The 27,993-nt window shown below is 40.7% G+C and overlaps 1 protein-coding gene across 1 annotated transcript; it reads right to left on the minus strand.

Moving 5' to 3' along the window:
* Window positions 1-4,535: 4,535 nt before the first annotated feature.
* On the minus strand, window positions 4,536-27,843 carry LOC139467954 (EF-hand calcium-binding domain-containing protein 6-like). The gene is made up of 16 exons (XM_071249561.1): window positions 27,745-27,843; window positions 26,285-26,433; window positions 24,861-25,056; window positions 24,305-24,470; window positions 22,968-23,174; window positions 21,696-21,963; window positions 20,934-21,007; window positions 19,849-19,968; window positions 15,118-15,283; window positions 14,278-14,429; window positions 13,827-14,037; window positions 12,624-12,828; window positions 10,680-10,962; window positions 9,825-9,973; window positions 8,403-8,607; window positions 4,536-6,116 (listed from the first exon to the last, which is right to left on the minus strand). The coding sequence occupies exons 2-16, from the start codon at window positions 26,406-26,408 to the stop codon at window positions 5,865-5,867; spliced, it is 2,778 nt and encodes a 925-aa protein (XP_071105662.1). The 5' UTR covers window positions 26,409-26,433; window positions 27,745-27,843; the 3' UTR covers window positions 4,536-5,864.
* Window positions 27,844-27,993: the final 150 nt, after the last annotated feature.

Here is a 27,993-nt window from a genome sequence, read left to right on the forward strand (position 1 = left end):
GGGCAAAGGAACTATTTTCACGAGTTCCATGTAGTTGTCTTCCGGATAATTAAATTATTTCATTACAAATGTAAAATCTTACTTACAATAAGCTTGATCCTAGTTTCCCCTAGCGACGCCTAGGTGGTTTGTCAGTATGTAGGATCAATTAACACTGCGCAAAGAAAATGTTGTAGCATATACCTACCTATTAATGCAAGTACCTATACTGTCACAAGGCGCACATGTAACCCAGAAGATAAGACAAATTACATGTGGTACCTTCAGTATCAGGAATGAGAATATGGCACATTTCAGTTTGAATATTTATGTAATACAAAAGTAGAAAACATAGTATGAAGACAAAACGTGTAATATGTTCACACAACAATGACTTCTTGAAAGATTTGTTATTATGTTGACATGATATACTGAACCAAATTAAAAACTTCACAATCCTAAAATTTTAACATTTTGACCAGTTATCATTGTGGGCACTTATTGTGTATTTAAACAGTAATGGCCACGTATTGTCTTCAGATAACACCCGTTTTAGTGCAGGTGAATCGATCAAAATCATGTGCAGAGCACTAAAGTGGCAAAAGTATTTTTTCACGTGCAACTGGTCACGTGGCCATAATACCACACGTGTTTTCAGCCATACTTGTTCGCTGTCATTACCCAAAAAAGAAAAACACAAGAAAACAAAAGTCTTTACGGCCATTTGTCATGCCACGCCTTTCAAATGTGCAACGTGAACGTGCCATCGGCATGTTGCAGACGGGAACGTCCGTAGCTGAAGTCGCTGTTTATGATTTACAGACGCGTCTACAGCAAACGGGTACCGCTGCTGATCGCCCTCGGCCAGGTCGACCACGTGTGACGTCACATGCAGAGGATCGTCAGATTGTCTTACGTCTCCTCCGTAACCGATTTTTGACGGCTACATCAACCAGAAATGAACTGTTTAGGGGTAGACTGAGTGTGGAAACTGTTCGAAACCGTCTGAGAACTGCTCACCTTCAAGCACGACTGCCATACTGCGGGCCGATTCTGACTCAATTACACAGACGTCAACGTCAATTGTGGGCACAGTGACACTTACGATGGACTCAGAGGAATTGGAATCAAGTCGTCTTCAGTGATGAATCCCGATTTAATCTTCGATTTACTGATGGTAGGGCGAGGTTGTGGAGGCGTCGTCATGAACGTTACGCCCAGTGTTGCGTACGGGAAGTTGACAGATTTCGAGGCGGAAGTGTCATGGTGTGGGGTGTTTTTCTGTGGCAATGCACGTTCCAGGCTTCTTGTCAACCGTGGCAACCTCAACGCTGCTGCTTACCGCGACCAGGTACTGGCACCAGAACTTCTGCCTTTTATGGCAGCACGTGGACCCGGTTTGATCTTCCAACACGACAATGCCAGACCCCACACAGCAATTTTGACAAGGAATTTCCTTCAGAATACGGGAGTCAACGTCATGGACTGGCCGTCAAGGCCTCCCGACCTCAATCCCATCGAACACGTCTGGGATGCTCTTGGCACAAGTCTGCGCACACTCCAGAACCAACCACAGGTTTTTGCAAGATCTTGGCACCATTTTGCAGCAACAATGGCGTCGTCTTCCCAATCATGTGTTCACAAGCACCACAAGGTCCATGCGGAGGCGTTGTGTGGCAGTTGTCAACGCACATGGTGGCCATACACGCTACTGAACTTGTGTGCCATCAGATTCTCGTGCTTGGGTCTTATGATTTAAACTGTTGATGTTATTACCGAATACCGTAGGTGCTTGGAACAAATTATGGTTACCACCGTTAATTAAAATCCTTCTTTGGACATTAATGATTAAAAATTACCTTCTCTGATATATTTGTCCGTTGTATAGCACATATGGAATTACTTTAAAAATGTGAAGTTTTTAATTTGACTCAGTATATGTTATAAAATAGTGTAAACATTTTTCAATGAATATTTTAACCTTTTCTTTTTAGGATCTCTCAGGATCAACTGTTTGCGAAAGCTTGATCTAGTAAGATAACTTTTCGAAGAAGTGTCACAAGATGTTACCTGTGTGTAAACCAACTCCATGGCAAGATGTTACCAGTGTTTAAACCAACTCCATGGCAAGATGTTACCAGTGTTTAAACCAACTCCATGGCAAGATGTTACCATTGTTTAAACCAACTCCATGGCAAGATGTTACCAGTGTTTAAACCAACTCCATGGCAAGATGGATCCAGTGTTTAAACCAACTTCATGGCAAGATGTTACCAGTGTTTAAACCAACTCCATGGCAAGATGTTACCAGTGTTTAAACCAACTTCATGGCAAGATGTTACCATTGTTTAAACCAACTCCATGGCAAGGTGTATCCAGTGTTTAAACCATCTTCATGGCAAGATGTTACCAGTGTTTAAACCAACTCCATGGCAAGATGTTACCAGTGTTTAAACCAACTCGATGGCAAGATGTTACCAGTGTTTAAACCAACTCCATGGCAAGATGTTACCAGTGTTTAAACCAACTCCATGGCAAGATGTTACCAGTGTTTAAACCAACTCCATGGCAAGGTGTATCCAGTGTTCAAACCAACTTCATGGCAAGATGTTACCATTGTTTAAACCAACTCCATGGCAAGGTGTATCCAGTGTTTAAACCATCTTCATGGCAAGATGTTACCATTGTTTAAACCAACTCCATGGCAAGATGTTACCAGTCTTTAAACCAACTCCATGGCAAGATGGGTCCAGTGTTTAAACCAACTTCATGGCAAGATGTTACCAGTGTTTAAACCAACTCCATGGCAAGATGTTACCAGTGTTTAAACCAACGCCATGGCAAGATGTTACCAGTGTTTAAACCAACTCCATGGCAAGATGGACCCAGTGTTTAAACCAACTCCATGGCAAGATGTATCCAGTGTTTAAACCAACTTCATGGCAAGATGTATCCAGTGTTTAAACCAACTCCATGACAAGATGTTACCAGTGTTTAGACCAACTTCATGGCAAGGTGTATCCAGTGTTTAAACCAACTTCATGGCAAGATGTTACCAGTGTGTAAACCAACTCCATGGCAAGATGTATCCAGTGTTTAAACCAACTCCATGGCAAGATGTATCCAGTGTTTAAACCAACTCCATGGCAAGATGTATCCAGTGTTTAAACCAACTCCATGGCAAGATGTATCCAGTGTTTAAACCAACTTCATGGCAAGATGTATCCAGTGTTTAAACCAACTTCATGGCAAGATGTATCCAGTGTTTAAACCAACTTCATGGCAAGATGTATCCAGTGTTTAAACCAACTTCATGGCAAGATGTATCCAGTGTTTAAACCAACTTCATGGCAAGATGTATCCAGTGTTTAAACCAACTCCATGGCAAGATGTATCCAGTGTTTAAACCAACTCCATGGCAAGATGTTACCAGTGTTTAGACCAACTCCATGGCAAGATGTTACCAGTGTGTAAACCAACTCGATGGCAAGATGTATCCAGTGTTTAAACCAACTCCATGGCAAGATGTATCCAGTGTTTAAACCAACTCCATGGCAAGATGTATCCAGTGTTTAAACCAACTCCATGGCAAGATGTATCCAGTGTTTAAACCAACTTCATGCCAAGATGTATCCAGTGTTTAAACCAACTCCATGGCAAGATGTATCCAGTGTTTAAACCAACTTCATGGCAAGATGTATCCAGTGTTTAAACCAACTCCATGGCAAGATGTTACCAGTGTTTAAACCAACTTCATGGCAAGGTGTATCCAGTGTTTAAACCAACCTCATGGCAAGATGTTACCATTGTTTAATCCAACCTCATGGCAAGATGTATCCAGTGTTTAAACCAACTTCATGGCAAGATGTATCCAGTGTTTAAACCAACTCCATGGCAAGATGTTACCAGTGTTTAGACCAACTTCATGGCAAGGTGTATCCAGTGTTTAACCCAACCTCATGGCAAGATGTTACCAGTGTTTAATCCAACCTCATGGCAAGATGTATCCAGTGTTTAAACCAACTTCATGGCAAGGTGTTACCAGTGTTTAAACCAACTTCATCTGCTTTATGGTAAGGTGTTACGTGTGTTTAAGCCGAATTCATGTGCTTCATGGCAAGGTGTTACCAGTGTTTAAGCCAAATTCATGTGCTTCATGGCAAGATCTTACATGTGTTTAAGCCGAATTCATGTGCTTCATGGCAAAATTACATGTGTTTAAGCCAAATTCATGTGCTTCATGGCAAGATCTTACATGTGTTTAAGCCAAGTTCATGTGCTTCATGGCAAGACGTTGCACATGTTTAAGCCAAATTCATCTGCTTTACGGCAAGCTGTTACATATGTTTAAGCCAAATTCATCTGCTTCATGGTAAGGTGTTTCCACTGGAAGTCGAATTCATGTGCTTCATGGCAAGATCTTACAGTATTACAGGTATCTCAGGATGTGTCTGTGTTCCCAGCATTACCATTGTGATTAAGCTGACTATTAATTTCCATGACAAATCAGTTCCAAATTTTAACACAAAACATGAACCAGTCAGTCAGTACGTTTGTGTATTAGAATTTTATTTTAAGCCATGTATGAGAAATATGTACATTTCTATGAGACATCCAATGTAGAAATCATCTGTGTAATAGCAAATCAGCACCACTGGGCAGAGCAGTCCTCAGCAGTCCTCAGCAGTCTTCAGTAGCATATAGTACCACATGCACAAGACAGAATACACAAGCTGCCATGTAATGTACTTTGTTACTGTGGAGTATATTTGTACTGTTGTCGGCAAGTTTATCCTTGTTCAAACAGTACCAAGTCTGAATGAACAATGGCACATCGATATTAATGCTGAAATGATTTATAAAAATAATTAGTGCATCGAAACACCATAACAACTAATGCTTCCATTGGCTAAAGAATAAACATCTCTGGAACATTAATCACAGGCATATCAAATATTAAAACACGTGTAAACTGAGACATATATTATTTGCAATAGGACAATTGGACAGAAACTGCAGATCATATTAAAATATTTGCAATACTAATTTGCAGTCATAAAATCATAAAATATTTTCATAATGCTGTTTGAGACCAAATACACAAAACTGTTGGTTATTATGGTGTGCAAAAATAGTTTGTGGAAACTCAACACTGTAAAATATCTCATATTGGTTTTGGTTTGATATATATTGAATGTCAGACAAATATACAAACTCTAACATACTTCTGGCTGCATGTTGATAATACTGTTCACAGAATATTAAACAGACAAAAGAACCAGATATTGGGAATATGTGGAAGGACACAATGTAATCCCTATCAATGATGGTATATCTTAAATACTGTCACTGGCGAATGATAAAATAACCATACTATTGTCCATTAGGTTTATATCAAAATACTCTGCAAGAGCTAAATAAATATACAGGTAAGGCTATTCATAGTCACATTTTGAATCCCGAGATTAGAACGTGACGTTATCACTATACCATGCATTGTCTTGAAGGAAAAATACTTTGGAAAATTTATTAAATGTACTAACATCGGAATACTGTGTACAAATGAGACTACAACCTGAGACGTATGAGATAAACTTATTATTGTCAGTAAATACTGAATATTGAGACAAAAAACAGTATCGAGAACTGCATGTGTAATGAGACAAAAGGCCTTAACATTGGCAGCAGCAGTAATTACAATATTCGGAATGAGACAACAGCAAACATGATGTATGGATAACGTTTCCCTGCTACCCAAACATCACATCTCAGAGCTATATATAAATATAGCACATCTTCAGACCATTAACAGAGAGTCAATAAATAATACTTCTTCCCTTTTGAAATAACACATCTCATATAAATGTTTGTAAATTGGTGTCATTCTAGGGTTTTCTTGGCTCGAAGCCAGCTAGTTTGTAGATGAAGTCACAGAATGCAATGTAGTTGACGTCATCCTTGCCGCCAATCTTGATGTCAAATTTCTGCCACAGAAGCTGGAACTCCTCCTGACTGACCATGCTGCCAAGCTCCAGCTCTGTGAGGACTCGGCGGAACTGGAACCGGGAAACTGCTCCGTTGTGAACACGGTCGTAGTCCTCAAACAGAGGGAACAACTGCATCCGGTGCTTCCGTACCTAGACAGATAACATGTTCTGTTTAGCAATGCTTTTTTCAGTTTTGAAAGACAACTAACATTCAACTTGCTTCATATGAAGGATCCTCGTTTATCCAGGATATTATACCCCAATTCTATTATGATAAATACCCTGCACCCAGTCACTACCAAATCTTCATTTGATGTCACATCTCTTTCTGTCCTGTCAGTAACTTCACACATCATGAGTATAATTTCATTGGACGGCTATTTTTCAGCATCACATATTTCAAATCGGACTCAAGTAGTTTCAAAAGATTGGTTGGTTGGTTGGTTGGTTGGTTGTTATTCGCTGCACTCAGCAATATTCCAGCCGTATGACGGCGGTCTGTAAATAATCGAGTCTGGACCAGACAATCCAGTGATTGATATCATGAGCATCGATCCACACAATTGGGATCGATGACATGTATCAACCATGTCAGCGAGCCTGACCACCAGATCCTGTTAGTCGCCTTTTACGACAAGCATAGTCACCTTTTATGGCAAGCATGGGTTGCTGAATGCTTACTCTACCCCGAAATAGAATCAAAAAGGATGGAGACATAATACACAGGATAATTGAAGATGTACAGGCATTATCACATGTCACGACTCTAACAAGTAGCTAAGTTTGTGTATCTAATAAACAGTCACTCTCATGTGTAAAAGTGATTTAGTGGGTTGGCTTTGATAATGCTTTGAACAGTGAGTGAGTGAGTGAGTAGGGTTTAATGCCACTTTGTACAGTATTAAAGTGATGTCACTGCATGTTAGCTTAATGTGGGCGGAAAGACTAGAGAGATGCAGTTCAAAGTTGTTCACATCTCTGGTACAACAAGTACCGTATTCGACATAATAAGCGCCCTGCTCTAATAAGTGCCCACGGCGATATTTGCTAATATATTGGCTAGTGAACAATCCCAATTAGCACCCCTTCCGATTGATCAATGTACACAAGACTTATTTATTCGTCTATAATACGCAGTCGTGTGTTATATGCACCCTTAATTATGGGCAATTAAATTCTGGAAACTAGTGAACAATCCCAATTAGCACCCCTTCCGATTGATCAATGTACACAAGACTTATTCATTTATCTATAATACGCAGTCTAGTGTTATATGCACACTTAATCATGAGCAATTAAATTCTGGAAAAATATATCTGTCGTATATAAACATTTCAGGCTGTCAGCATAAACCACGAAATTTACAATCTTACAACTCTGTTTTATTTCACCAAAATAATATTCTAATAAGAGCCCCCTGTTTCAAATTTTGAGAGCGCCCTGGGCGTTTATTACGTCGAATACGGTATGGGGTTTTATCCTGTTTTGTGACCATGAATGCAACGTCAGTATTTATGGGTTAGAAACACTATGCTCCTCCATCACCCATGAATATACACAACGGTGGAGTAGTGATATGTGACAATTTGAAGCAAATGAAATGAGACCATTCATAACTTACAGAAGCCAAATGAGCCCTACACTGAATGTTGTGTGAACTCTACCATTAAGGAAGAGAATATATGGATGTCAACTTCTTTATTATTAGGAACACATCCATATATTCTCTTCCTTATGTGTATCACTTCTAAATGCCTTTCGAAGACCTAACTCTACCATTGCCTGATACTGAAGTAGTATGTAAACACTTCTTGTATGATAAATATTGTCATTTGTGTGATGAAATCTGAGTGTTCATTGGACAGAGCACTGTGTTTCCCTCCCGCTGAAACAAGGCTGTGATTTGTTGGTCAAAAATAGCAACCATTCTGCAAATCTGGGTGATGCAGAAACGTAGTGTACATACAAAACATGCAAGTATTTACAATGATACAAATGCTCAGTGAGTAGATGGTGTTTTAAGCTGTAGGCAATATTGAAGCTATAACACAACTGCCTGTAAATAAGGAAGAGAATATATGAATGTCATCTTCTTTATTATGAGGAACACAACGTTTCGGAGCATATGCTTACTCCTTTATCAGGTGAATGAATGCCATGAGGCAGAGAACATATATATGTACATGTAAGGACTACATGTTGATGAAGGAGTAAGCACATACTCCGAAACGTTGTGATCCTCATAATAAAGAAGACGACATCAGTATATTCTCTTCCTTATGTGTATCACTTGTAAATGCCTTTCAAAGGCCTGTCTGTAAATAACTGAGTCCCCAAACACATTGTGACAAGCTTATTCTCAATGTAGTCGTCTCTAGTAACGGGAACCACAACAGAATCCCCCTTCTGTCTATCTCAAGCCAGGGGTCAACCTACCTTTTCTGCAATTTTGGCCATACAAGCCTGAAACTTGGCCTCGCTGTCTGCGGGGAGAACGTTGAGCTCCCACTCTACTGGCGGCTGGAACTGGACTGTCTCCTGCAGTGGTGCCTTCTCCAAGTCCTTCACAGTGAAGATGGACTCCAGCTCGTCCGAGAATGCCAGGTAGTCAATGTAGTCAGGATCACGGCGGCTCTCGTACCTGAGCAAACACATAAACATGAGCAGTTTTTGCATAGACAGCGGAAACCATAAATCCCTATGCTGGAAACAGAATGATCAATTTGTAATTTTGCAAATTTTTGACAATGTCTCACTATATGTATTCATTTTCAAATAATCGGTAGAGATTGTACAATCATCATGTCTAAATTTGCATACCTACCAAAACAACCACCAAAGCATGAGCTGTTGTCCCTAGCATAAGCTACAAGCCGTTAAAAAAATCCAAGTAGGTCAATATAGGCAGGGATGTGACCTTTTCATTTAAAAAAGTTATCTTTTTAAGCTGACTGATAATAGGTTTCTGAAATATGTGTACCACCATTGTAAATGTTACAATTCATGATATCTGCAGGCAATTTTTCTCAAACTTTGTACAATTTTTGTTCTTATGATTGAATCCTCCATGGGAATCAGAAAGACAGAAAAAACCTGGCGTGTGCACTGTGTTAATCTGCATAGCACACCGGTTATAAACACAAAAACATGTTGAAGTAATTTCTTATAAATGAATACATCAACAATAATTACTTCGCAGATTACTCGTTTAATCATTAACACCAAGCAATCATCAATATTAGATAACAATACGAAATCAGTAACAGCGTTCAGTGCAAAATGCAACCAAACCCACAAACCCAGCCAATCAGGAAGCAGCCGTCAACAAGTGGGCATGACCTATATTCTTTTTCATTTTATGGAAGCATATATACAAAACTAATTGCTTGACTAAGGGTTATTTTGGTGAGATAGCAGTGACTTTCGTATTGATATTTTCAGGTTCCAACACCCTTTCCAACCATCCCTCGTTAGGGACTGATCTGTATCACCCAACTTATATGCTCAAATTTTCAAGGCTTTTACTGTCTAGATGATTATGCAAACCTTTTCTATTACTTGGATCACCACTGTAAAAACTAAACAGTAATAAAAGTATCTGCCTTGCATTTCGCTTCCAAAAAGCATATGAACAGATTATTCCAGTGATGGGCATCAATCTACACAATCGGGACACCATGGCATGCTTCAACCAAGTCAGCGAGTCTGATCTCCCAATCCCTTGGTCCCTCTCACGACAAGCATGGGTAGCTGAAGACCAATTCCCATGTTCATGGGTGGGGCGTCATCTAAGAATTACTTAAACTTGACATAACAAGAACTATGGACTTTTTGAGTTTCTAGTGTTGTATCTCTTACTTGTCTTCCAATAGAGAGACTTCTGACTCCTTCAACTCAAACCCAGCGAGGTCCAGAGCACGGCGGAATGATGTCTTCAACATCCGTCCTGACCGTAACTTGTCATAATCCTTCAAGAAGTCCAACACTCTGAGTCTGGCTTTGAACACCTGTAATACAAAGGAACTGACTCGTCACACATACATATTCAAGTGGAAGTACCATCTATGGAGACTCACAATAACATGAGAGTGTGCGTAATTCTGATTTTATGAAACAAGTGTCAGAATTGTTGTAGGTCGTAAATTTGGTAATGATCTTGCTCAAATATCACAAACCTTTATTATCAATACTTAATGATTATCTTTAGTCAATAAGTGTTTTCTAAATTGAAACCCTTATCATGAAGCTCATATTTAGCCGTAGACTAATATCTTGTCTCTGAAATGAACATATCGTACAGAAAAAAACAGTTGTTGTTATCTTTATGAAAATATGATAAAAGGGAGCCCAGTGACTCTTCATTTTCAGATACTGCAGTAATCTAGACTTGCCAAACATTTTAGACTTGCATGGGTTGTATTTGATATATATTTGTATCAGGGTCTGTAAGACAGGCTAGTTTAGCCCCTTTAACTTCAAGTTCAGATTGATAAGACATAGTATGCCCCGAAAGTGAGTTCCGAATGTTGTTTATCACTGCACTTCCAGCTCTGTCACAGTGGCCTCTAAATAATCACGTCTTGAGAAAACCAGTGACAGAATGCTTGAGTCCATCAGCTCACAATGACACGCATTCAGTTATGAACAAAAAGTGGCTACTGGGGACAGGTGCACCTGGCATTTCTGAAGGGTGACCCTGAAAGAACCACTGACCTTGGTCTTGAGTTTGAGTAGGACCTCCTCCAAGTCTTCAGCAGGATTGAGTTCGGGCAGTTTGCGATTCTGGTTGGTGAGTCGCAGCGTCTTCAGTCTCTCCACATACATGAGCTGCGGTGGGACTGGGGGCTGCAGCTCGTCCAGGAATGCCTGGTAGTTGAATCCCACGTCATTACAGAACCTGGCCTCAAGAGCTGCGACCTCGGCCTCTGTGGTGTGAAGCTCCAGCATTGTGAGGCACTGTCGGAACTGGGAGCGGGTCACATGGTGGTTGGTGTGCCTGGATTCAGAAAATAGATTGAGTTGTTTTTTACATTGCTTTTCGCAATATCCCAGCCGTATCACAAAAACGGGTTCCGTGCACTGCACCAAAGGGGGTGGTCAAACATGGGTCTTCGACATGACCCGCTTGTCCACTAGGTTACCTCACCACCCCAACACAGGAAATTGAAAACCTTGAGTTAGTGGGGATTTTTTTTCAGTTAACATATCTCAGCTATATCCTATTTAGAGAATAACCAACAAGGTTTGAGGAATTAAGGATAATCTGCCCTGAGTAAATGAATGGTGTTGATCCCAAGCCTTGGGCAAGTGACTTACAGGATTCATTCATGGGGGACAGATAATCCGTCATTAAGAGTTTCAAGTAAGTCATTCTATATATCACTCATGAACATTATAGGAGAAAAAATGAAGAAAAAACATATGGATTGTCAACCCTAAAGAGATACTTTACTTTAGGCAGCTTATTGTCAGATGGTATATGTACTCACTTGTGAGTGAGTGAGTGAGTGAGTATGGTTTTATGCCGCTTTTAGCAATATTCCAGCAATATCACGGCGGGGACACCAGAAATTGGCTTCACACATTTACCCATGTCAGGAATCGAACCCGGGTCTTTGGCGTGACAAGCGAACGCTTTAACCACTAGGCTACCCGACCGCCCTATTCACTTGTGACATCATGAACGATAAATGACACCATATCATATTTTTCTCAACATTTATGAATCCTAAAAGGCACATGTGCAGATATTACACACAATTCTACCTTTATGGGTAATATTAACAGTAATTGGGCTTAGAGGAGAAAAACCATAAGTATGAAGGTACATGGGACCCTGCCATCTGGATATGCCTTGTCGATACGCTGTGCAGTTGTGACACACAATGTAGTGAGTGAGTGAGTGAGTGAGTGAGTGAGTGAGTGAGTGAGTGAGTGAGTTGGGTTTACCGCCGCTTTTAACAGTATTCCAGTTATATCACGGCATGTCAGCTTAATGTGGGAGGAAAGCCCGAAGTGATGCAGTTCTCGGACGTTTACCACTTCGGTGAAACCCACGAGTACGGGTATGGTGCTGACAAACCTAGAAACATAATCATGGGCGAACCGGGTAGTGTCGTAGTGAGACATACATAGTTTTAGTTAGTGAATGAAATAGGGTCATTTATAACACACAGAAGTCAAATGAGCCCCAGTCTGTGCATGAGATTTGTGTGAACTCTGCCAGGGCCTACCATTAAAGCAATGTGGAGAGAAGACAGCCACATGGCTATGGCTCACAATGCACCCACTGAACTACATGTGCGCTAAGTGGTCAGTGGTGTGAGCACTTGCAGGATTCCCCCTCACTGAAACCAGGCTGTGCCTTGAGTCGTCAGTGAATAATAGTGAAAACACTGCATGGTAGTCACATGTGTTCATGGATGATGGAGGAATTTAGTGCAAGATTATAGATAGGATTCAAAACTAAATGCCCTTGGAAGGCAAATTGGGTGAAATTATCACTGAAGTTAAGAATTCAAAATTCAACACTGAAGTTAAGAATTCAAAATTTGAACCTCCCAAGCCCCTTAAAAAAGTCCTGGATATTCTCCTGTCCCATACTGCACCCATCACCCCCACTTTCCATCAACTTAATGCTAGTTCAGGTCTCTCTACCTGTCAAAATCCTGAAACACTGGTTTAGCCAGGAGTCTGCGCTGCCCGGCGCGCTGCCTCAGTCTCTCCATGGTTTCTTCATACAAGCTCTTGTGGTCATCACTGGCACTCTCCCAACTGATGCTGCCCGGCTTCGGCACTTGGAACATCTCAGATGGCGGGACTTTGTAGGTGGGGCTCTTTTCTAGATTTGGTTCTGTGAAGACTGCAAACAAACAACATAGATAAACCAAACATATTATGAATAGATAACTGATTACTGAAGGTGCAGGCCTTTCAGACAAGGTAAAAACATAAATATGTTACACTTCATGCAACCATGTGTATATGGTAGAGGTGGTGCAACCATGTGCATGTGTTACAGGCGGTGCAACCATGTGTATATGTTACAGGTGGTGCAACCATGTGTATATGTTACACTTCATGCAACCATGTGTATATGTTACAGGTGGTGCAACCATGTGTATATGTTACAGGTGGTGCAACCATGTGTATATGTTACAGGTGGTGCAACCATGTGTATATGTTACAGGTGGTGCAACCCTGTGTATATGTTACAGGTGGTGCAACCCTGTGTATATGTTACCAGTGGTGCAACCCTGTGTATATGTTACCAGCGGTGCAACCATGTGTATATGTTACCGGCGGTGCAACCATGTGTATATGTTACCAGTGGTGCAACCATGTGTATATGTTACCAGTGGTGCAACCATGTGTATATGTTACAGGTGGTGCAACCATGTGTATATGTTACAGGTGGTGCAACCATGTGTATATGTTACACTTCATGCAACCATGTGTATATGTTACAGGTGGTGCAACCATGTGTATATGTTACAGGTGGTGCAACCATGTGTATATGTTACAGGTGGTGCAACCATGTGTATATGTTACAGGTGGTGCAACCATGTGTATATGTTACAGGTGGTGCAACCATGTGTATATGTTACCAGCGGTGCAACCATGTGTATATGTTACAGGTGGTGCAACCATGTGTATATGTTACAGGTGGTGCAACCATGTGTATATGTTACAGGTGGTGCAACCATGTGTATATGTTACCAGTGGTGCAACCCTGTGTATATGTTACAGGTGGTGCAACCATGTGTATATGTTACCAGTGGTGCAACCATGTGTAAATGTTACTGGTGGTGCAACCATTAGATTAACTGAAACACAAAGCAGTTGTACATGTTTACTGACCACTCTCCACATCATCCATGAAGCGTGTCCAGTACACCTGGTCAGTCTTGGCAGGGTTCTCGTACATATCACACAGCAGCTTGAACTGGCCATCTATCAGGTCATGAGCGCCAAGCTTGCTCAACCCGAGCAGTCCGAGCCCCCGGCGGAACTGGCTCTTGCTAATACAGTTGCTCTGAAGAGGGTCGTAGTCCTCAAAGTACTCTTTCACCTGACAAAGAACAGGGGAAAATAGTGAATAATGTTCTTCTGTCAACATCAATACAGAAGAGTGAGTAAGTGGGTATAGCGCTGCTTTTAACAATATTCCAGTTATATCACAGCATGTCAGCTTGATGTGGGAGGAAAGCCATGAGTGGTGCAGGTCTCAGACGTTGACCACGACCATTGGTATGGTGCTGACCAACAGAGGTATTTCAACATTGGCTATGGACCATGAGGACCAACCTACCCTCAGCCTGTTTGTGAGCACATGGTGTCTGATGCGAGCCATCAGGTCCTCATAGCTGACCTCACTGTCCTGCACGACGGGGTCGGGGACGGGCTGGTTGGTACGCTCCTCATCCTGGAGGTTCACAGTCTCCAGGGTGTGCCCCACAAACTCTGAAACACACAAACAGCTGGTCAGGGTGATGCACTTACCTATGACTGATGATAACATTCAAACTTTCAGTCCTAGTCTTGAAATGAACATCAACATCCCAAGTCCAACATAATATCATGGATATATAAAAAAATTAAATAATAAAATAAATCCCCAACCAAGATGTATTCAGCTGGAGAGAAAAAACAGTTGATCATTTGATATTTCATATTCCGGGAGGAGGAATGGGGTTGGGAATTTCTTGTTCAAAATTTACCTCCTGAAAATGATAGAAGAAAATCCTTTGACCTCAGGTAAAATATTGGACATGCTCAGTGTTCCGAAAATAATGTATTGTGGGTAAAAAATAAAATTGCTTGACTCCACCCTTCAAGGGCACCTTGTATGTTTGAAGCACTGCCTGAAGAGATATTCTGCCTCAAACAAAAATCAAAGGATAATCACGTGGTCACCCCCAGAATATTACATTGTCACTCCCTTTGAAGCTGTTTCTGTGTCTTTATCACCCCCATCATATGTTGTGTTTACAGATGATGCCCTGGATTCTCTCATGTCCTGCCCCAAAACTGTTTTTTAAAAAATACATAAATACCCTTCAAAAACCTTTTTAATGTGCAACAAGACATGACATAGTATTTTACTTTCATCAAGTGATTAACATACAAAATATTTGTCAGGAACACCAACCTTGATCCACTGCCTGTACAAAGGCAGGGTAGTTGACGTCTCCACTGCCGGGATCTTCAAACTTGCGACACAAGAGCTTGAGATCTTCAGGCGCCACATTGAGGCTGAGGAAGTGTAGGATACGTCCAAACTGTGTCTTGGTCACGACCCGTGTGTAGGCAATACCCTATGAACAAGAAACACAACATTTCTTAACTTTGTTTGTTTATTTGTTGTTTAATCCTGCACCAATACCCTATGAACGAGAAACACAACATTGGTTTACTTTGTTTCTTTGTTTATTTGTTGGTAAATGTTGCACTCAGCAATATTCCAGCTATATGACGGCGGTCTGTAAATATTCTAGTCTGAACCAGACAAGCCAGTGATTGACATCACGAGCATTGATCCACACAATTGGGATACAATGACATGCATCAACCAAGTCAGCGAGCCTGACCACCCGATCCCGTTAGTCACCTCTTACGACAAGCATAGTCGTCTTTTACAGCAAGAATGGGTTGCTGAAGACCTGTTCTACCCCGGATCTTCATGGGTGGCTTAACTTTGTGATTAGTTACAAATTAATCATTTTCACCAACAGAAACCACACACAACAAAATGTGACAGACCATAAGTGTGCCTTTAATAGTAATTTATATCTGTAACAAATCAAATAATTTTTTAATTAGTAAATTGTTACCTATACGTTGTACCAGGTCTTGGGTGAAGATTTATCTCAAAGTTTACAAACAAGATTGCAATTACTCATTGGTTATTTGCATGTCTTTGACATAACCAGAACACTCAATTTTGCACTCATGTACAAGATTATATAACTGGTGGATATTTCTGAGCAGCAGTGAGAAGGAGAACCATTATCATGTAAATGAACTTGTATTGAACACAATGTTGACACATTGTTAGATCTAGCACAGCCTTGGAGATATTTCCCGCCCTAAATTTTAAGAACGGTTTTAAGAGTATTTTATTTTCAAAAAGAAAATGGATTGGCCACGCCTATTTAAAGACCACTCCAGTACAACGTTATTTGCTGGTACAGCAGTTGTTTACATATAAATATAAGATAGCTACGCGATAAATCGCAAAGAACAATAAAGAACGAAGAGTCGTTTATTTCATGGTAAAACATTGTTCTATCATGACACCATTTCTTGAGATTTCAACAGCGTGATGATGTCGTATATTGAACAACGGAATGTTTGAGAGGGGAGATTCTATTGAGTTGTTCCCCATAGACATAGCTGGGCTACGCAGATAATGCGATGCCATTCATCATCATCATCATCATCATCATCATCATCATCATCCCTGAAGAGGCTGTACATAATGTTGATATCTCATATGAGAAATAAACGACTCGTGGTTGTTGTTTATCATACAATATAACACAGCAGGGAGAATAAACCACTCAGGGCTGCGACCCTCAAGGTTTATTCTCCCAGCAGTGTTCAAATGTACAATAAACAACCACTTCCCATGGTAATTTTGTAAATGAAATCACTGGTTCATATATATTCTAAAACTACCAGTTTGTGACAACTGAGACAACAAGCACATCTAAGACCACCATTAATGATTTACTAAACTGACACCAAGCAAGTAGTGATCTGCTGTTCCCTACCTGACCTTTGGCCATGAACACCCACATGTAAACACATGTCCCCATGTTACATCATAGACAGCACTCACAACAACCCCCTTGCCCAACACAGCCCAGGGTTGTAACAGGATACCTTTCATCTCAGCATAAAAAGATGCAAGCAGACATGCATTTATGGCTGACAGTAATTGCAGGCTTAAAAGCATAACAAATGTTTTGCAACAAAGTACCAATGTTACATCATCCAAATATCCCCAACACATACCATTGTTGAAAGCTAACACTTGAATGGCTGACCCTAACAGCCTTACTGATTACACTGGGAACTCCTGGGGTCTACAGGCCGATGTGTCAATGAGGTGTTACATCACAGTCAGAGGCAGCAGTATCACCCCCCACCCCTTCCACCACCCCACCCCACCCCACAAAGACTGTCCCACATCTGGTTGTCCAGGAGATACGCTTGACTACCCACAGCCCTCAATGGGGGTGTTTGTTGTAAGCATTGTTTACTATGCATTATTATTACAAGGGGACATGGTATGACATGTGTCACACAGGTGGTTAATCTGTACTTGTTGGTTGTAAAACAATATTTCTGTATTTTCATCAAACAACACATTTAATTCTGTTCCTTTGGAGAATAGCAAAATTAGGCATCTATCTTCATCTTTATTGTTTTAATTATCAAGATATACTTTCCAAAATATAGTATAGGATCAGTGGGGGAAATACAAATACAAGTTGCAAACATACATTTTTTTTAAACATTCTGATAAAACAAAACTGAATTGAAAGAAAAATGTATTTAGGAAGGGAGTAAGCCTTTGCCAATTGTTCTACTCTGAAGTGTTCTTATTTTTTCACATATATGACCAGACTCCATGCAAAAAAGATGATTTTATCCACAACTGTAAAATTGGGTGGGTGGTGGATCTGTAAACTGAAATATGAAAAACTCCAAAATATATCAGAAAATATCTTCCTGCTATAACCAATGAATGTCTGAATGGAGATTACAAACATTTATTTCCTTCTAGAAAAGATGAATGTTTCACAACTACTCATATATAAATGTATATATTTTTTTATATATCTTCAGATTAAAAAACCCAATAATCGTGACTTCTAAAGAATGAAAAAAAATATGTAATATGTGTAAGCATGAGGCACAAGAAAAACTGGTGTACTCCACATGGAATCCACATGTGAAAGTCAGCACCACCTAGGCTGACCTGAGAAAGTAGGTCAGCCCAATCAGCGACTTGCCTGAACAGGGTTATCTGGCATGCCAACATCTACACACAGTGGCCCAGCCAGCTCATACAACTTGGAGACGCAGTAACCTACATAGCCAATATTCACAAGACTATGTTTTCTTACCCCATTCTGTTTTCAAAATACCATACAGTACACGCGGACACCAAATATGTGGGATCTCCCATGTTGACATAAGTGGGAACGACAATGCTGGCCATACAACACAGATATTTTTAAACCAAGAAATTGCTGTATTTATTATAACAACATAATAGCATAGCATTTCATGTAACAGTAGAAGAACATGCAATACTCTCCCTTCATATCAGTTTTGTTATTTCAGAATATTTAAGAATGAAATATGTTTTAAACTTATACTTTTACTACACCAACTGGACCCGTGAAGATCCTGGGTAGAATAGGTCATCAGTAACCCATGCTTATAGTAAAAGCCTACTAAAAGGCCACTATGCTTGTCGTAAGAGGCGAGTAATGTTCAGGCTCACTGACTTGATTGATAGATGTCATCTTATCGCAATTGCGTGGATCGATGCTCATGTTGTCAATCACTGGATTGTCTGGTCCAGATTCGATTATTTACAGACCGCCGTCATATAGCTGGAATACTGCTGAGTGCAGTGTTAAACAACAAACAAAGAAAACAAAACTTCACCAACTGACCGTATTGCATTTATTCCTACTTTTTCTCATCATTATATGGTTGTAGCAATGTTACCCACAATTTTGTTGATTTAAAAAGTTTCCTGCTTTTCCAAATATCCATGCTGTATCCCGACCAGTGACCTACTCATGTCAATATGGGAGGTCCTACATTATTGGTATACTTCTGTACTGATCTCATTTCATTCAGCTGCAATGGCTTTTGACATCTTGTTAAATAGTGCCGCATATCTAAACCAATACTGTATGTCAGTGCTGTTTAGGAGTGTCAGATAAGATGCTATAAGAACTACAATCACAGAATTATGCTACAGAAAGGATGAAGAGGAATTCCAGAATTGATTGATTCTTGCCCAGAATCTACTGCAATTACTACTGTCATTTTATTCATTTATTTACTTACTTCGATTGTCACTATAATCTCATGCTCCAGATCTGCACTATTTACCGAGCATCAGTTTCATGTACTACCTGGCCTTGGAAATGTTTCGTGTGTAGTTGTACACAGGCAATCTAAACTTAGTTGGGGAACAGAGATGTTTTTTGTGTATTAGACAAAATACGCAGCTTATCGGGCTCTGGGCTAGTCTGCTAGAATGTTGGAAAGTATATCACAGGAAAAAAAACCTGACCAAGACGAAAGGATATATTTTCACTCATGAAAATATCTCCTTTCCCCCCACCCCGTCACTCGGAGAGAGAAACATGATATTTCACTTAACACATGAAATTTCCTCTATCTATATTGTTATATTTAATGATTGTCAATTTTGAACTGCAATAAAACGCTTCTATTCAAAATAGTTGTGTTTTTTTACGATTTCTGTCTTGACATTCAAATGGGGAATACCAGAGTAGGGGGCCTCAAGAATATTTGATGGATTCTTTAAGCTTCACAAAGGCAACAAAATGATGCAGCTCATTGCGACAACTACTCATAAATTTGAATGAAACATTTAATAAAATTTAATGTAACATGAACCATACCGCAGTGAATAGTGCACAAAGGTGCAACATCTTGTTTATTGCAACTAAGCCATGCACATCACTGTTGTAAGCGGATGCAACGTTCCAAGTAGTGAGGTTAAAAAACATATCTGGACCCCTAGAACACAGAACTTTGATGTGACACAGGAATCACATGACCATGCACAGGGCATTCCATGTGTGTGGCGTGGGACACTCACCCTGTCGTAGTCCTTGAAGTAAGGATACATCATCAGGCGCCGCCGCCTCACGTTGTCCGACAGTTCACGCAGCACCATCTCCACACGTTGGTCTTCCTCTGCACTAAGTTCCTTCAAACCCTGGTAACAAAAACACACGAGGATATAATATGAACATAATGTCATAGAAATACACATGTAAGGCCGGGGGTGTTTTGTTTTCTTGATATTGAGGCACAATGACATGGTGGTCCATGTAATACAACCAACATCCACCCAGCCACACCCTCAGTGTGGTTATAAATACAACAACTGTCAGTTGTCCATGTAATACAACCAACATCACCCAGCCACACCCTCAGTGGGGTTATAAACACAACAATTCTCAGTGGTCCACGTAATACAACCAACACCACCAACCCAGCCACAACCTCAGTGGGGTCATAAACACAACAACTCTCAGTGGTCCATGTAATACAACCAACACCCACCCACCCAGCCACAACCTCAGTGGGGTTATAAACACAACAATTCTCAGTGGTCCACGTAATACAACCAACACCACCCACCCAACCACACCCTCAGTGGGGTTATAAACACGACAACTCTCAGTGGTCCATGTAATACAACCAACACCCACCCAACCACACCCTCAGTGGGGTTATAAACACGACAACTCTCAGTGGTCCATGTAATACAACCAACACCCACCCAACCACAACCTCAGTGGGGTTATAAACACGACAACTCTCAGTGGTCCATGTTATACAACCAACACCCACCCAGCCACATCCTCAGTAGGGTCATCAGTAGTTGCAACCAGACTGTCGTAAGTCTATGTTAAAGTATGGGAGTTACGATCATGGTAGCGCTACGATTGCTTTGTGGAACAGCTAGGACCCTGGGCCCCGTTCCACAAAGCGATCTTAGCGCTAAGATGATCGTAACTCCCATACTTTAACACAGGATTGCGCCAGTCGTAACACTAAGATCGCTTTGTGGAACGGGGCGCAGGTCCCTAATATACAGCCACCCAGACCTGTGATATTGAACTTATAGTGCATTTTTTCTAATTTGTCTCTTCATGATAGTACTGGAATACTTACCCTGGACAAGGCTCCCTTGGGTGGTCTCACTGCTTCTTGTGTTGGCTTTTTGTCCAGATCAGGAATGTTGAATGCTGAAAGAAATGTCAGCCATAAGATTACCTTAGTGTTCACAAATGCTACTACCAAGACTTAGAGTGACATTTTGCATGAGGAGGGTTGTGAAAAAAGATAGAGCAATGGAAAAAACATGAAGGTTTAAAATTGTGACCAAAATTGTGACTGGTTAATTTCTGATAGTTTTATGCAATCTCATTAAGCATTGTGTTTCGTGATATGTGGCAGGGTAGTGATAGTTATCATGCCGAGTTATTGTATGTTTGTTTGTTAGTTGTTTAACACCGCACTCAGCAATATGCCAGCTATATGAAGGCAGTCTGTAAATTATCGAGTCTGAAGCAGACAATCCAGTGATTGACATCATGAGCATCGATCTACACAATTGGGATCGATGACATGCATCAACCATGTGGCCGAGTTATTGCAAAATGTAGCACACAGTATTACTTGAAAATCATCTAAGAATCATAAAACGATCCATGAGTAGGCGTATCATGTATTGTATGATCAGGCATAAATGTGGATCACGATAAGGGGAAATTACTCTTTATTTCATGACACCTCCTCCAAATGTAATATACATAATCAGTCTCAAATTAATCAAAAAGTGACAAAACTTTTACTACATATATAAAAATCTAACTTATATATTAAATATCTATTATAATAATATCTCCAAATAAGAAACCATAGCAACTGTACCATTTTCCATGATATCACAGAACTCCTTGTACTTGATCCTTCCATCAGGCTGGCGGTAGAACTCGACCACCTTCTGTATCTCGGGGCGAGACAGCTGGGCCTCCTTCCCCACCGCCAGCGCCAACCCACACACAAACTGGTTCTCTGTGATCATGCCACTCCGCAGCTTGTCGTGGTCTTTGAAGAACTCTATAGTTCTGATGCCACTCTTGTACACAGCGACACGGATCCTGTCAAATATCTGGTTCAATGTGGGGTCTGCAGTTATCTGGGGAGGAAAAACACCGATGGTCAACAATTTGCTTCTCTACTGGCCCAAACGGTTTGGTTATTGGCCTCAGGATCTTCCCCCTGTTGGCCTCAAAGACCTCCCCTGTTGGCCTCGAAGACTTCCCCTTCTGGCCTCATGGACTTTCCCTTTAGTCTCCAGGGCTTCCCCTATTGGCCTCAAGATCTTCCCCCTGTTGGCCTCAAAGACCTCCCCTATTGGCCTCGAAGACTTTCCCTTTTGGCCTCAAGGACTTCCCCTATTGGCCTCGAAGACCTCCCCTGTTGGCCTCAAAGACCTCCCCTATTGGCCTCGAAGACTTTCCCTTTTGGCCTCAAGGACTTCCCCTATTAGTCTCCAGGGCTTCCCCTATTGGCTTTAAGGGTTTCCCCTATTGGCCTCAAGGACAAAATCATTATCACTATCCGGGGACGCTTTATGCACAACATGTAAACAATAAACAACAATTGCACAATGAGCAGAATACCTGCTCTGACAACACAAACACAGCGATGAGCGGACCTTCTAGCTCAGGTATTCATGAGGTGAGCGGAGCTCCATGTCACCTCAGGACATTTCCTGCTCGAGGGTAACTCTCATAAAAATCAAATCATTTACTCCGATACAATACCTCTCTCCATGAAGATCTTACATGGACTCTATAGGAGAGGAACCGTCAGTCATCTAACTTCTCAGAACAAGTGAGCAAAACATTGAAACCAGCATATCTGATTTCTGTGTCTCAAAAACAAACCTAAAACGACCATTTCTGAATGTAAATATAATTTATATAATCATGATATTGTGGATATATTTTATACACCGTCCTGATGACATTGGACTGACTAAGGACCCAAGCATCCATCACATGGCCAGTGAAAGTTCGCTCAGGGTTCCCTGATATGACATGTTATGGAGGTGTCGTCAGATCTTCATGCAGAGAGGTATCATATTAGAATGAAAGATGTGATTTAAATGAGATTGTCTTTGATAGTCATCCCTACCGTGAGCGGAACAAAGTCGATGGAAGACACCCGGGGCATTGGAGGCAGCTGTGTCTCCTGCATTTGCATTTGCTGCAAGGACATGATGTCCTTGTGGAGGTTGAGGTAGTTGACGACACCAGGACGCTCAGGGTCTCGATATTTTGTCACTAGTAAGTTCATGTCCGCCTCCGACACATCAGGAGGGCCCGGGAAACTGCGATAAAACTGTGTAACACAGAAAACAATATGTCACAGCAATGTCACTAAAATGCTTGAAACAATACGTCAAGGCAATGTCACTAAAATGCTTGAGACAATATGTCATGGCAATGTCACTAAACATGCATGAAACAAGATGTCACAGCAATGTCACTAAACATGCATGAAACAATATGTCATGGCAATGTCACTAAACATGCATGAAACAAGATGTCAGGGCAATGTCACTAAACATGCATGAAACAATATGTCACAGCAATGTCACTAAAATGCTTGAAACAATATGTCATGGCAATGTCACTAAACATGCATGAAACAATATGTCACAGCAATGTCACTAATGCTTGAAACAATATGTCATGGCAATGTCACTAAACATGCATGAAACAAGATGTCAGGGCAATGTCACTAAACATGCATGAAACAATATGTCACAGCAATGTCACTAAAATGCTTGAAACAATATGTCACAGCAATGTCACTAATGCTTGAAACAATATGTCATGGCAATGTCACTAAACATGCATGAAACAAGATGTCAGGGCAATGTCACTAAACATGAATGAAACAATATGTCACAGCAATGTCACTAAAATGCTTGAAACAATACGTCAGGGCAATGCCGCTAAACATACATGAAACAAGATGTCAGGGCAATGTCACTTAACTTGCATGAAACAAGATGTCAGGGCAATGTCACTAAACTTGTATGAAACAAGATGTCATGGCAATGTCACTTAACTTGCATGAAACAAGATGTCAGGGCAATGTCACTAAACTTGTATGAAACAAGATGTCAGGGCAATGTCACTAAACTTGCATGAACCAAGATGTCAGGGCAATGTCACTAAAATGCTTGAAACAATATGTCAGGATAATGACACTAAACTTGGATGAACCAACATGTCAGGACAATGTCACTAAACTTGCATGAACCAATATGTTTCTTGTTTTTGTTAGTTTGATTATATAACTCAGCAGAAATAACACAAAAGTTAAACTGTATTATTTTCTTACACATTCATGTTATTTAAATGGATGTTAAAAAAATTAAATCTGACTGAACATGCACTATTTAATACTAAGATTAGATAAATATGAGCTGTCTCAGCATGTGTCCCCACACTATAGTGTACCTGGCTCTCTGTAATGACCCCAATGTGATGGCGGTCAAAATCCTCGAAGCATGTTTTGAGGTTGACGCCATGGTATTGGTAGAATTTCATCATGTGCTTCAAGACCTCCACCAGTCGTGTCTCGGAATCAGTGCTCAGGGGTCGCACTGACCGAATAGTGCCCAGACTGGAAGTAAGCATTTGGGACATTGTACAAAAAAGAAAGGTTACCTCTGTTTTTCACAGCATAATTCTGTATTTCATTTTCTATAATAGTTATCACAACATCATAAATAACTATGCAAATCATACCCCAACAAAGTATAAAAGTTTTTTCAATGCCCCAGTCAGCATTATCCCTGGGATGGCGTCCTGTAATCAGTGGTTGTTAGAGATGAGAAATGGAGCATGTCATCGGAGTACAACAATACGTAATCCGCCAAAAACCTGGTCCCATAAAGTCTTCTCTTACAACAAGCAATAGCATGCTGGGGGGCTATTTCAACCTAAATTCAAATTCTAACACAGTGGACAGTCTTTCAACACAGACATCCCCCTGGTAGCCTGCTTTACTTACAACTCTAGGGGCTGCTGTGGGGCTGGCCTCTGTGTCAGGTCACCTGGATTGAATGTGCCATCAATCTCCTGGCAGAAGCGCTTGTAATTGACCCGTCCACTGCGATACAGGTCATACTTCTCCCTGAGAGCAACTTCTTCATTAGGGTTTAGTTGAACACCCAATGTCTGCCACAGGCATCGGAAAAACTGTGGCTCTACAACAGATGGAAGCAACAACGTTATGAAGATTATTACATTGGCACTTTGTAATCCCAGGGCAGGGTCAGCATACAGGTCAAAGGTGGCACCCTGGTTTGTTTGTTTGTTTGTTTGTTTGTTGTTTAACGCCGCACTCAGCAATATTCCAGCTATATGACAGCAGTCTGTAACTAATCAAGTCTGAACCAGAAAATCCAGTGATTGACATCATGAGCATCCATCCATGCACTTGGGACACGATGACATGCATGAACGTAATCAGCGAGTCTGAACACCCGATCCTGTTGGATTCAGGGGAGTGTGTGCACCAACCTTTTTTTTCAGACACCATACACATGTAATTGTTCCCTGGGTCAGATCAGTTTGTGACTAAGGTGCTATGTACACCCCACCCCCTACGCACCTCTGTGGTACATCAAACTGTGCAGAGCTGCATCCTTCAGCCATGCCAAAATCTGATAGTTGTGTCAGCATGGTCCCAATTTACACTTGTCAGAGGGGTACACAAAGTATGTGATCTAGACTACCAGTTGACAGACTTTCACTTTTGGGAAAGCCTCGGTTGCTGAGTAGGTTAAATCGTTAACTTTGTGGGCTGGCGATTAGGTGCCTCACTCTGGTAGTGTGGATTCGAATACCAGACAGGACTTAACCCAAAAAAGTATGAGAATCTGTACATTACTGAGAAAGTCTTATCCCAAACATAACATTTGTTACATGTCAAAGCTTATTTAAGCTTTCCTTACCGCCGGAAGTCTCCTGTTACGCCTAGTTGTGTTCGCAAGCAAATCAACTCACGGCAGCTAGTGAGCCCTAGCGGGGAGTGTTATACAACATGGAAGAAGCCAGAAATTAGTGCCCCTCTAAGTAATTCGTCTGGCATACAGAATCTAGATCTCAGCCAAATTTTGGAAGTTACAACAGTCACATCACTATAATCGTTTTGTGGCGGTCATTATGTGCTGACAGTCAAGCTCCAGGACCTGTGGGCCCAATAAGGACACACAAGAGGGTTGTGTTGTGTTGTGAGTGACTGTCTGTCTATCCGTCTATCTAGATAAAGAACCTTAGGTCTCCTAATGTTGTATACATAACTGTCAAGGGAGATAATTCACATAACTGAAGGGACCCAGATATGTAGAATCAAACTGACATCACTATTTTAATAGCTATTCATTCTGTAAACTTTCAGATATAGAATGTCTAAGAGTGAATGTAATGTACCTGTAATAAACCCTGATCGCAGTTTGTCAAAGTCCTGAAAGAATTCTGTGACCCGGATACGCTTTGTCTGTGCCAATGTTCGGAGGTTATCTTCAACTCTCTGGGAGACACTTGATGCAGCCATTGTGATATTTCAGCTATATCACTACCTAAAAATAACATACAATTTTAATAATTGTAAAAACTAAGACATGAAGTAATATAAAAAATCATCATGGCAAACCAATGGTTGACAGCATGAACAGAGATTGCAACCACCCAATCCTCAGTAGTTGGCCCAAATCAGTCACTGTCACTGGGTTATCTTTTTTTATCAGTTACCTTACACTTGTAATTGTGCCCTTGGGCAGATCAGTTTGTGACTAAGGTGCTATGTACACCCCACCCCCAACGCACTCTTTTTCAAAATTTTGGATCCCCCTTTGTGGCACATCATACTGTGCAGAGCTGCATCCTTCAGCCATGCCAAAATCTGATGGTTGTGTCAGCATGGTCCCCATTTACACTTGTCAGAGGGGTACACAAAGTACGTGGTCTATCAAAACAGTATTACAAAACATCGCCAAAATTATAATTTTATAATTATTTTCATATCGATTATAACTGTAGATACTTATGGCCACTGCACATTATTGCACTGGAAGCATATATTAATGATGCGATATGCTTAAATCTCAAGTCCTTACTGTTACACAACCTTGGGCAAACATTAAAGCACCTTGGTCATCTAACAGGTGCCTTGGTAAATAACTATGGATTTGCCCAACAGTCAACAGAAAAAGCCCTGTGTCATATACATGTGCAGATATGAAACTTTCTATAAGACAACAACATGGCATCTAGTCAAAGGGATCCTGTAGGACAGGTTAACCATGCTTCTATTCACAGGACCATGTAACTAATATTCGTAAACCTCATCCATGAACTTGTTATATTATACAACATTAGTTACATGGACCCACTTTAACAGTAGTGTGTGATCATATGGATGAGAGAGAAAGCACAAACAAAATCTAACTAAAGTCACCGAGAAATCATCAACACTACCCGTGATTTTCCTAAAACCTTGTATAGATCAGTTATATTTTGTTTGGTACTACTTTGAAAAAGGATAATATCTTTCTCAGAGTCTGAAGACGTCTCAGAGTCAGAAGAATCACATCTTCAAGTTGTTAATGTTTGTTTGGAAAGGCGGCTTATGGACTTACAAACAAAAACAAGAGTAATTTATTTACCGAGGACCCCACAATTATATATGCAGTACACACATGGCAAAAGATGTAAAATCTAAATATTTAAAATAATAACTAAAATATAGATCTAGATCATCGCAAAGACAAGCAAACAAACATACGGTATTACAAACATGCACTTCTTTGAAACAAACCTGAACTGACAATTTGCAACCTATATCGCAAGTCACTAAGAATCATAAAGTATATTAACGGTCAAGCTACTACCTTTCAACGATGTTGTTGTTCGGCCTGGTAGCCAAACTTCTCCAAGTCACACAATCAAGTGACAGCAAATTGTTGAAACGTTGCTATGGCACGGGGTCGTGTTTGCGCACGCGTATTGATTACTTCCGTGACATAAAGGACTGGTTACGTTCTCTTGCATTGCGCTTTATAGACAGAACGCAGTTAACGCAAGACGGTACTGTTAATATGTGAAATTTAATTCAGTTACATGGTACATTAGATTACAGA

This window comes from Haliotis cracherodii, unplaced genomic scaffold (genome assembly GCF_022045235.1).
Source record: "Haliotis cracherodii isolate W230 unplaced genomic scaffold, xgHalCrac1.p SCAF_2, whole genome shotgun sequence".
Lineage (NCBI taxonomy): Eukaryota > Metazoa > Mollusca > Gastropoda > Lepetellida > Haliotidae > Haliotis > Haliotis cracherodii.

Excerpts from the sequence above, each read along its gene's own strand:
- LOC139467954 (XM_071249561.1), bottom strand. The coding sequence starts at position 26,408 with ATGGCTGCATCAAGTGTCTCCCAGAGAGTTGAAGATAACCTCCGAACA. Across the intron at positions 14,430-15,117 it reads TGTACAGGCAGTGGATCAAG|AGTTTGTGGGGCACACCCTG; the intron begins GTTGGTGTTCCT and ends TGTGTGTTTCAG. Across the intron at positions 6,117-8,402 it reads TGGCCAAAATTGCAGAAAAG|GTACGGAAGCACCGGATGCA; the intron begins GTAGGTTGACCC and ends TTATCTGTCTAG.